Source organism: Vigna umbellata, chromosome 9 (genome assembly GCF_029865625.1).
Source record: "Vigna umbellata cultivar VRB3 chromosome 9, Vumbellata_1.0, whole genome shotgun sequence".
In the NCBI taxonomy this organism is placed as follows: domain Eukaryota; kingdom Viridiplantae; phylum Streptophyta; class Magnoliopsida; order Fabales; family Fabaceae; genus Vigna; species Vigna umbellata.
The window spans coordinates 1-12335 of NC_142173.1; the positions used below are offsets into that span (position 1 = coordinate 1).

Below are 12335 nucleotides of genomic sequence, written 5' to 3' on the forward strand. Positions count from 1 at the left end.
CGCAAAATCAATGAGGAAACAAAACTAAGTCTACCATAAATTGAGGTTGATCTATGAACATAATCTTATAATACTTACTCATTAACACAATCATGACTAATTATAAAAAAGTAAAATATTCATAAAAAAAATAAATATTTATACTTAAATAAAAATATAAAATAATACCATTGAATAAATACAAAAAAAAAAAAAAATTGATATGTGTCAAAGTATTTCATCCTTCGTCGTCTCTTCAGTAGGCTCAGAGGTTCCATCCCTACTGCCCTGGTTAGCATCAAGCATCTGTGACGAAGAACACGCTGTCTCATCCTATAACCAATAACATAACCAATAAATAATAATAATAATAATAATAATAATAATAATAATAATAATAATAATAGAAAGAAAATGTGGATAGATAGTTTTGTTCTTCTTACATGAGAATCGATAGAGGAAGAGTGATTTCTTAATGGTAAAGCGGAAGGACGGGGTGGTGACGTGGCAGAAGCAGAGGACGGTGGAGGCGCTTCATTCTCCCCTTCTTTTTGTGGTTGGGGAACATCGTTGACCAAGAGCCGCAACCTGGCAGTTCGATCCCCGAGACAAGGTTGACAAAAGGAGATGGAGGGCGTGAGTTTGGTGCCGGAGGCTTTCCAGGGAGTGAGAGAATGACACGAACGACACAGAAGCACACGAGAATGCCTCGCCACCAAGAAATTGGCGCTGTGAACTTTGCCGTCGCACTCCCAGCACAGCTTTGCCTGGTCCGCGTCGCACAACATCGCCGCCCTCTTCTTACACAGCGCGCATGACTCCTCCATTTCTTCCCACTTCTCTTCTCATTCTTCCCTCAATCCAATGTGTTATTATTATACTAACTTCCTTTCTCCGATTTAGCCGGAGACTAGATTTTTCTCCCGCGAAAAACTCCTTTCATCAATCCACATAATCCAGCACTGTTGGATATTTTTCACCTCTGCAACTACCTCCAATAAACTTTCTATATCTTTCTTCCTCTTCACTTTTAACTCAATTTCTCAACTCTTTTATCTTTCCACTAAATTTAAATTTCACGAAAATATACATTTTTAAACATAGAGGACAAAAAAATTATTAATTTTATAATTAAGAAATTAAAATATCAATGTAAATTTAAAAAACTAAAAATATCACTTTAACAAAAAAAATGAAAATAAATTTATGTTACTATTTCCAATATATAACACTTGACTGCGTTAATTAACTGTCATAATTCAAATAAATGAAAAAACAAAATGGTTCTCACATAAATTTTCTTTTTCCTTTAAACCTCAAATGAAACTTATTTCTCTTAAATATAATGTTATCTCAACAATTTAAAATCAGAATATATATGCATATATTATATAAAGTAAAATACGTGTTCTATAGTTATACAATATCTTAAATTTATTGTAATAATTAATATTGTATATGCATATGGTATCATATTATGATGATCATATTTGTGGAATAACTTATCATTTGAAATATTCATTAACCTAAATATCGAAGTTTAAAATATCGAAGTAGATAATTATATTAATTGTTATAATTGTGAATCTGTTGATCAATCAAAATTTTAGGATAATTATAAAATGACCAATAATGGGGACAAATATGTGACCCTTACAATTCATGTGACACATTCAATCCTTTTAGAAAACATATAGGATTTTACATTTATAATGTTACTTTTATATTTTTTGAGTTTTAGTAATCATGTTTTAAAGACAAAAATAACATTTTAACGACTTTTTTTTAAATAAACGTGTTATTATTTTATTGGTTTGTATATTTAAAACGAATTATTTACAAAATTATTACTTCTATAAAAATTGTAAAAACAAAAGTAAATTATTTACTTTTTGAGATACTGTTGATAAAAAAAGATATTATGGTAATGTAAAAGAGTAAAATGAGAACGTTATATAATTAATTATGAAGAAAACGAAGGATGTTACGGTAATTGGCTTTAGTGCTCCTCTTCTGTTTTGTTTGTCTGTGGCAGCTTTCTCTTTCTTGTTCCCGCCATATTAGGCGTCGTTTGAAACTTTCTTTCTTTCTCTTCCTCGTTTCGTGTTTCTTAATCAAACCAACATTGTGACCAAAATAGTAAAAGAAGAGAGTGATTGTTAATGGAGAAAGCTTAGTGATCAGTGAATAGCAATGGAGAAGTACCTGAGAGAAAACTTCAGCGTCCAGCCGAAGAACCCTTCGGAGTCCGCCCTCCGCCGATGGAGATCCGCGGTCTCCGTCGTCAAAAATCCCCGCCGCCGCTTCCGCATGGTCGCCAATCTCGCCCAACGCGCCGAAGCGGAACACAAGCGTAGAAAGCTCCAGGTACACATTCGTCTCTTCCGTTTTCCATTCCAATACCTAATCTCTGTGAATCGATTGGTGTAATATCCATTACTTCTCTCTTTTCCGTTTCGGATCAAAGAACCGATTCCACTGTTGAAACATGTATATATATATGCATCGGTTTTACCATTTTCGGCTTCAGAAAAACTCACACTAGATCAAAATCCGATTGGTTTTGCTCCTTTTGCATATTTCATTAAATTTCTCGGTGAAAACGCAGCCACATCGGTAGCGTAGCAAGCAATGAAAGCTAGTTCTAAGTGTAATCAAGTTCTTACTGAACCAGCTACATAGTAATTTAGTTACCTACTCTTGTTTATTTTTAAATATAATTAACGCATGTGAATTAATCCTGATAATAAAAAATGTTTACGTTGATGTATAGATCCGGGAGAATTGATTAATCGTTAACTTGGTGTCGCCGGAGCTTCTTTTCACGTTACCTCGATTTAAGAATCAGAGCGGCACCAACAAATAACAAACAATAAAATATACAAACAACAAACAATAACATACACCAAACATAAAAGAGGGAAACAGGGAGATTTTAAAACTCTTATTAAATTCACAAATTTCTTTCATAGTCATCCAAACTTGTTTGTCCTTGCATATATATATATATATATATATATATATATATATATATATATATATATATATATATATATATATATATATATATATATATATATATATATATATATATATATATATATATATATATATATATATATATATATATATAATATATATATTTGTCTTGTAAATATGCCAATCGTAAGAATTTATGCATTCATATACAAGCGACTAAATAGCTTTTGTAACAACAATATATTCTTGCTTAAAAGATAAAGAATACATTTTCATGTTTGCAGTGTAGATTGTCATCTAGAAATAGCTTTGAGATACATAAGTATCCAGTGAATGTTCTTTTTCTGTGATTAGTAAGAAAATGACTACCAACATCAATAACATGAGCAATGTCTAGACTTGTACATACTATGACATACATTAAGTAATCAAGTGAAACTCAACTTGAAGTGATACTAGACTTAGAATTATTTGTATTAAATTTCTGATAAGTTCTCATTATATTTTTGTTGTGATACTCTCCATTTTTCATTCTTAATAATTTTAAAGTCGGGGATTTATTTGAAGACCTAAATTCTCCAAAAGACTTGTTCAGTTCTTTATGAGACTTTAAATCTCGCTCATGTTGTTATCAATGTTACATCAAAAGAATAATAATTTTTTCATAAAAATAAAATTTACAAGAATATGATCATCAAGTGAGGTTTCATGATACATGTGATCCATAAAAATTCCTATACCACCACTATGGGAATTTTAGATCACAGAACAGGTTGATATGACTATGAATGAGGGAATATTTGAAGATTGAAAATGCTATTACATACCTCAATTATAAATCGAAGACACCAACATCAAACGAAAAAAGAGAAAAATTCCCTCTTCTCTGTTGCACATTAAATCGTATTACCGCAGTTCTATCATACATTACTTTCAATTAAAGGTAACAAATTTCCAAACGAAGTAGTAAAGGAAAGTAAAACTATTCAAAACATCATATATATCATTTTCTGGTTCAGAAACACCAAGAGAATGTGTGGATACCAACTATGTAATGGTTTAATTGCATCTGTTTTCTAACAAATACAAAATTGAGATGACAGTCATCAAATTATTCAGAATGCTATAACGTAATCGTATTATGATCTACTAAACCAGGGATTTCATATAACTCCTAAGCATACGGTTTCTAAGCTCTCATCCTCTATAATAATATAAATATTATAAAACATTATAAAATCAAGGGCAAAGAAGAAAATAAGACAGACACTGGTAAAAACTAAAGGATAATCACCACGGGTAAAGAAGAAAGGACTCAAAGTAGTGTAGCACAGCGAACATCTTCGCTTTTTTATATTGTATATAGCATTAAACTGGACAAACAGCTTGCATGGCTTAACTACGTATGCATGTTATCTCAATTTCATGAAACTAATTCATTTGAGTTTCGTAATAGAAACAATTAAAACATGTATCGAACTAGGCCAGCTCTATGTTGAAAAACTACAATGGTGTAAAAGATAAAGAGTAGAAGCTTTATAAAGGTGGTGAATAATGTATGTTGTCCCATTGGCAGCCATTTCATTTGACTTTATCAAATTGTGTTCCGACTATGATAAGCAGTATGTTATGTGCAGTGTAGTGTGCTTTTTGTTTAGCTAAGGAACTGTTATGTTTAATCTCTGGCACTATGAAAATATGTCGCTCTTATTACTATCTTGACCAGGAAAAAATACGGGTGGCTCTCTATGTTCAAAAAGCAGCGTTGCATTTTATTAACGGTATACACGCTTAATCACTTTCATTCACCCTTTTGTTTTTCACTCGCTGTTTTGTTACATTTTTTTTCTTTTCCTTCTCATTCAGCTGGGAGCCGTCGTGATGGTGATGGTGGGGACGGCGGAGGTAAAGGTGGTGGTGTCGGTGGCGACACCGGTGATAATCAAGGTTACACGCTCTCAAAAGCGACTCGGGAAGCAGGCTTTGAAATTGAGCCCGACGAATTAGCCTCCATTGTTCGATCCCATGACAAGAAATGTTTAGAACGCTACGAAGGAGTGGAAGGAGTAGCAAGGGTTGTTCGTGTGTCCTTGCAAGAGGGCGTTATTTCGGTAGATGTTGAGCACAGACAAAATATCTATGGCTGTAACCGGCATGCCGAGAAGCCCCCTAGAAGCTTTTGGATGTTCGTTTGGGATGCAATGCAGGACTTAACTCTAATCATCCTTATGGCATGTTCATTCGTTTCAGTTGGTGTTGGAATTTTAACCGAAGGATGGCCAAAAGGTATGTACGATGGAGTGGGAATCATACTATCTATACTTTTGGTGGTCTTTGTCACTTCAATCAGTGACTATAAACAGTCTTTGCAATTTAAGGACTTGGATAAAGAAAAGAAAAATGTCAGCATTCAAGTAACAAGAGACGGTAGAAGGCAAAAAGTTTCAATTCATGATCTAGTGGTAGGAGACATGGTCCATCTTTCAATAGGAGACGTAGTTCCTGCAGATGGGTTATTGATATCTGGTTTCGGCTTATTAATAGACGAATCAAGTCTATCAGGTGAGAGCGACGCCGTAAATGTTGATAATCAGAAGCCTTATCTTCTTGCTGGGACCACAGTGCAAGATGGGTCTGCAAAGATGTTGGTCACGTCCGTTGGTGTGAGGACGGAATGGGGAAGATTGATGGATACTCTGAACGAAGGAGGAGATGATGAGACACCACTTCAGGTCAAACTAAATGGAGTTGCAACCATTATTGGTAAGATAGGTTTGGGTTTTGCCCTTCTCACGTTCATAGTTCTGACGAGGCAGGTTTCTGTGGGGGAAAATAGCTCACCATGAGATCACAAAATGGTCTCTGAATGATGCATCCAAGCTTCTCAATTTCTTTGCCACCGCCGTCATTATTATAGTTGTGGCAGTTCCCGAGGGGCTTCCTTTGGCAGTCACACTAAGCCTTGCATTTGCAATGAAGAAATTGATGAATGACAAGGCACTGGTCAGGCATCTCTCCGCATGCGAGACCATGGGTTCAGCAAGTTGTATTTGCACTGATAAAACAGGAACTTTGACTACAAATCACATGGTTGTAGACAAAATATGGATTTGTGGACAAACTAAGGCCGTTAAAAGCGACCACAGTGAAAATTTGTTGAAGCCCTTGATTTCTGAACAAACATTTGATCTTCTTTTGCAATCCATATTCCAGAATACTGGCTCAGAGATAGTCAAAGGGCTAGATGGAAAGAACAAGATCATGGGTACCCCCACAGAATCCGCTTTGTTGGAATTTGGCTTGCTTTTGGGAGGTGATTCCAAGTTTTATAACGACAAGTATAAAATAGTGAAGGTTGAACCTTTCAATTCAACCAGAAAAAAGATGTCAGTGCTGGTGGCTCTTCCCGGTGGCCCCAACAAGTATCGAGCATTTTGCAAAGGAGCATCAGAATTGGTTGTGAAAATGTGCGACAAAGTTGTCGACGCAGACGGCAAAGTGGTCCTTTTGAACGAACAACAAAGGAGTAGCATCACAGAAGTTATCAACGGATTTGCTTCTGATGCTCTGAGAACACTCTGCATTGCCTTCAACGATATTGAAGGATCTTCTGAACGAGGTAGTATTCCTGAAGACAAATACACGTTGATATCTATTGTTGGGATCAAGGATCCAGTCAGGCCTGGAGTAAAAGAAGCTGTCAAGACTTGTTTAGAAGCTGGCATTGTCGTTAGAATGGTGACTGGTGACAACATAAACACTGCCAAAGCAATAGCTAGAGAATGCGGCATATTGACAGATGGAATTGCGATAGAGGGACCAGATTTCCGGAACAAGTCCCAGCAAGAACTGGAAAAGATAATACCGAAAATTCAGGTCTAGATTACTCTTCAAAGGATACTACTTTTACTGTTTTAGCAAGGATAATACATTTACAAATCGGTTTCTTGGTGTTTGTAGGTAATGGCCCGATCCTTGCCCCTTGACAAACACAAATTAGTGACCCATTTGAGGGAGGATTTTAACGAGGTTGTCGCAGTAACTGGGGATGGCACCAATGATGCCCCAGCGTTGCATGAAGCTGATATTGGACTAGCCATGGGCATTGCAGGGACAGAGGTTTGTTGTTGTAGCCACAATCTATATATCACTTTCCATTTCTTGTTTCATACGATGTTATTGTCCGAAATGCAAGTGTCCGAAGACTTATTAATCTAATGCTTTAATGTCTAAGGTTTTCGGCAGAGAGTGATATATATAGTCGGTTTCATTTTTCATTTTGGTCACTTATTTTACATAGAACTGTGTGCTGAGTACTGTTAACCTCGATCTTCTCCAGGTTGCCAAAGAGAACGCGGATGTGATTGTAATGGATGATAACTTCTCGACCATAGTGAAGGTTACCAGATGGGGGCGTTCTGTTTACATTAATATACAAAAGTTTGTTCAGTTCCAGTTAACAGTTAATGTTGTAGCTCTCATGCTGAATTTCGTTTCAGCCTGCGTGTCAGGTAATAATACGTATAACCAGCTTTTCAAGCCACGGCTAAATTACTGGTTCGATTCAGATGAGTAATCACAACAGAAATTCATTTCAGGCTCTGCTCCTCTCAGTGCTGTTCAAATGCTTTGGGTAAACATGATCATGGACACTCTCGGCGCGTTGGCACTGGCTACAGAACCTCCGCATGATGGGCTGATGAAGAGGCCCCCTATAGGAAAGAACGCTAAATTCATCACCAGGATCATGTGGAGGAACATAATCGGTCAGAGCATCTACCAAATTATGGTCCTTTTGGTTCTCAAATTTCGTGGCAAACAGATTCTCAAGCTCGATGAACACGACGATACTACCTTGCTTCTGAACACAGTCATATTCAACAGCTTCGTATTCTGTCAGGTAATAATAGTCAGTTAACGGCTGGCCTAGAATAACATCGTATTCTGCTAACTTCCATGCATGCAACCATTGAAAAGAACATTCTGTGTGATTAATAGGTTTTCAACGAGATAAACAGCCGTGACATGGAGAAGATCAATGTTTTCGAAGGCATGATAAGCAGCTGGGTGTTCCTTATAGTGATGAGCATAACGATATGCTCTCAAGCCTTGATAGTTGAATATCTTGGTGCTTTTGCCCAAACGGTACCGCTCAGCCGGGAACTGTGGTTTGTAAGCGTCATGATCGGTGCGGTGAGTTTAGTCGTAGCTGTTCTCCTCAAGTGCATTCCGGTACCATCCAGCACCTACGTCGCCGCCGCCACCCACCATGACGGTTACGAACAGCTCCCCACTGGCCCTGATCTCGCTTGAATATTCACTATATACCATATCTTTTTTCAAACCCTTCACCCTTATGGAAACATATACCATAACTTATCACCATTTTAGAGTTAGCTTCCACCATTCCTACCTTTCTTTCTTCCCTCATTCTCTTCAGAACCTTATCATCGTCAGAATTCCTCAACCCTACCTTGACTTTTTCTCTGATCTTTATCATCATCACGATACTTTCCGATCATGATACACAAATTTTTTTAAAAAATATTTTTTTGTCTCTAGTACATTAAATTTGCTAGTAAACATAGGCTAAGTTTAGAATTTTCTGCTTAATTGTTAACTTATGATTATTGGTGAAAAGTTATTAGTTTAAGAATAATGTTCATTTTTTAAACCATGTTTATTCTTTTCTTCACATACTATGTATTAACTCTATCGTATACTTCACTCTTCTCTTATATCAGTTTCGTGGAATATTCTTATAGCAGTTTATTTTAGACTCTTTCTTTCTTAAAGAACTTAAAATTTTCTTCTTCTTTTTTCTGGGCAAAATTGAAAGGTTTTTAAGATTAATTTTAAGAACTTTTGACCATTATTTTTTTTCTTAATTTTAAAAGCGTTAATCTTTTTACGCATATTTGACCCTCTTAACTATTCTTCAGTTAAAAGAATTATTTTCGTATTTTAATTTATTATCTACATCTCTGAAGTAAATTTGTATATTGTTTCAAGTTAAATTATTTATTAAAAAATTAATTTATCTATTTAAATTTATTTATCTCTTATTTCTTAGATGTTCTACTTTCCCCTTATTAGTGTTATCAAAATTGGACGGTTATTAACTTGGTAAACATACTAAATTTAAATAACTGGTACAACCATTACGTACCTCCTTAGTTTAATCATATGAACTAGTTATTAAATATATAGTTTATGGTTTAGATCTAGTGTATGTATATTTTTTATAAATCATTTAAATACATTTGTGTTGATATATTAATGTTCATGATACTTTCCAACCACTGCAAGAAACATGAGTTTGATCCTCTTTCAAGCATAATAATAATATTCATTTTGGCTCTTATTCGTCTTTTAATAAAATATGAGTTGAGTTTAATTAATACATATTAATACTACCTTTATAATTTACAAACTTCACCTTTTTATTTTCAATAATCCCCCCAATCAAATAATCTTATTAGCAAATACCAAATTATATAAACCTCACTCTTTTAAAATTATCACAATCAGTATCTAAAGCTCTTTAATCATCTTTTTTTCAAACCTAAAATGGTTAAAATCCTCTTAATTATCTATTTTACTTTGATATTTAAAATTAATTTTATTTAAATTTATTACAAATCTTGTATTTATATTTTAAATGGTCAAAATTTAAATTTTTGATAATCAAATAAGAATATTAACTGAATAGGTTGATGAGATCTTTTCCAACTTATAAGAGTTACTTTAGATTTTAATTAAAAAATATTCAAATCAATTTTGAATTCCAGCTCAACAGTGTGGTAACATTTTCTATACTTTTCATACATTTAGAATTAACTTAACTGTAAAAATGAGTTCTTTTTCATACAACTTCAGACTTCAATATTTCAAAAGTCCCTTTTTAGTACATATGTAATCACGTATTTATTTTATTTTTTACCAAGTTTGGTTAAAAAATATTTTATATTTTTACTTTTCAATAAAATTGTCATATTAAGTTCTTTTTATTTCGTATTTTTAATTTATTAAAATAGTAAAAAGATTATTATCACCTTCGTTCTTTCCTTTTTGTTTCAAGTTTCTTATATAAAACAAAATCAGGAAATTAAAGTAATAAAATATAATATCCGAAACAACACCCTACATATTTTTTTTATAAATGTATTGGCAAAAGGCCAACTAAAAGCTGTTCCCGATATGAATTAGAACGTGTTATGTTATGTTATGTTTGTCATTTATTTGGTTCTATTTTTTATGACACTAAACCCAACAATTTATATATGGATTCAACATGACTAAACCTGCTTAACTTCTTGTTTGGATAAAGTAGATCATACAATAATTTAAATTAATATATCTTATCCAACTACTTAATTATTAGATGTTTTATTTAGTTTCCACAAATCCTTAAAAGTCGTCCTTTATCTCCAACATGTTTAACTGCAATGACACATTTATTAGAAAATACAATTGTTTATTCTAAGCTAGTACTAAGTACACTTCCATTAATTCTAAAATATACACATTTTTTCATATTCATAATAAAATGGCATTTATATTTTTTCCTAACATTTAAACAGACATATATCCCATATATGTTATTATTTTATTAAAATTATAACTTGAGATTATAAGATGTAAATGTGATCTAACATTATATGAAAGAAGGTAAGTATAATTTTCCCATCATTTAATACAGCATATCTACACAACAAAACCCTAAATGCAATATAGTGAAGGAAAATTTAGATATCTGCATGGAAACCACCATAACCAAAAAATGAAAAGGGTTTTATATTTCCCTTTTTGTTTGAAGGAAAAGCCTATCCTGTATTAAAGATCGTTGACCATAGGATTCACCAACCAATTTAATTTCTCTTCCTACATTTTCCAAGTTACTAATTTTATCAATAATTTCTTCAAATCTCCACAGAATTCATCACAAACTAAACTTGTCAAAGTATTTTTTGATCTACAATAGTCTAAAAAACTTCAATAAAATCTAACTCAAATTTGCAAAATGATCTTATAAAATAAGATTTATACTTGTTTATATATTATATATAGTATAAGTTAATCTTATTTCATAGATCTTCCAACATAACATAATAAATATAAAATCTTTAAAATGACAAACAATTAGTATTGATTCTGAGAGTTTGTAAACAGGAGTATGTTACATGACTGATATTCTTGTAAGACAGTAATAAAAGTGTTGAAAAATGTTATCCTAGTTGTGCTGTGCTTGCTCAATCATGGAAGACAGTGATGGAAGGTCAAAACTTGAAGACTTGGGAGAAGAAAACCAAAAATGTCCATATATGTATGAAGTACTGCGCCTGATATTTTTGAAAATTAGGCAAAAAGAGTGATGGTAAATGTTTAAAAAAACAAATATAATATATCTTGTGAAAGTAGTATACAATCCGACCACAAACACTGCACTTGAAATTGCAACAATCAGAGGTTAACATCTGTTTCCCGATTGACCATGCTTCTAGAATCCTATGCCACAGAAATATAACCACATGCACGCATAAGACCGTGACATGTGCAAACATGTCTCGATCATAAAGGGAACAGGATTATTAATCACACATAGAATTCAGTCCCGAAAACACAGTCTAATTTGTGAACATCCAAGAAACGAAGCAAAACATGGATTTACTGGTGTCACTAGTCATGGGTCACACCACCATTGAGGTAACCTTCTGTTTGCCTATGGTCGCAAGTTGAATCATATTAAAAGGAAACTAACGTGTCAAAGCAAGCAAAAAGAAAACAACCAACCAACATTGCGGCTTGTGCTTATCCCACTCTCAGTGGTTTTCAACCTTTTGAACATTTGTAGTTTTCACAAACACCTAGGGGGCACTTGAAATGTTTGGAGAGGGCAAGTTAAAAAAAGAGAATAGCATAGCACAGCACAGTAACTGGCACGGCCCTTGTCACACACATTCAGAAGGCCACAGACCCCAAAAGATTCGAGTAACTGGTCACTTTTGTCATACGTGTGGGCATCTACCCTACTTTTAGATCTGTGCATGTCCTTTCCTGTCATGAAAGAGAATCTAAAGGGTAGAGAGATAAATATCTAAGAGAGAGAAAGTGGTACTGGCATCACTCACATGGGTAGAGGGACCTATGCACAACCTGTCATTATATAAATGAGTGTGGCCCACTTGCAGTGTCAGCAACCCCATGTGATTGTGTGCCTTGTGGACCCCCTTTTCTTTCCTCACCAATAATGGCAAAAAAAAGACAGACCCCACCATTTTTGCAAATTGAAACCCCAAAATAATTGAAGGAACAAAGAGACAAATTCTACTTTAAAATCAAAAGGCACAACACAAGAGGAGAGGCAAATAGACCAA

The 12335-nt window shown here is 34.0% G+C and overlaps 2 protein-coding genes across 4 annotated transcripts; one reads left to right on the top strand and one right to left on the bottom strand.

The window, feature by feature from the left end:
- Positions 1–136: 136 nt before the first annotated feature.
- Positions 137–965, bottom strand: LOC124843635 (B-box zinc finger protein 23-like). The gene is made up of 2 exons (XM_047320435.2): positions 423–965; positions 137–312 (listed from the first exon to the last, which is right to left on the bottom strand). The coding sequence occupies exons 1-2, from the start codon at positions 804–806 to the stop codon at positions 208–210; spliced, it is 489 nt and encodes a 162-aa protein (XP_047176391.1). The 5' UTR covers positions 807–965; the 3' UTR covers positions 137–207.
- Positions 966–2140: 1175 nt separating this feature from the next.
- Positions 2141–8469, top strand: LOC148192240 (putative calcium-transporting ATPase 11, plasma membrane-type). 3 transcript variants are annotated; one of them, XM_088098894.1, is made up of 9 exons: positions 2141–2346; positions 4685–4739; positions 4906–5774; positions 5806–6577; positions 6773–6834; positions 6919–7077; positions 7298–7469; positions 7557–7858; positions 7957–8469. In XM_088098894.1, the coding sequence occupies exons 1-9, from the start codon at positions 2173–2175 to the stop codon at positions 8269–8271; spliced, it is 2880 nt and encodes a 959-aa protein (XP_087955020.1). In that variant the 5' UTR covers positions 2141–2172; the 3' UTR covers positions 8272–8469. The 3 variants fall into 3 exon arrangements, with proteins under 3 accessions (XP_087955020.1, XP_087955018.1, XP_087955019.1); XM_088098892.1 differs by having other exon boundaries at positions 4685–4741; positions 4890–5774; positions 5806–6834; XM_088098893.1 differs by having other exon boundaries at positions 5806–6834.
- Positions 8470–12335: the final 3866 nt, after the last annotated feature.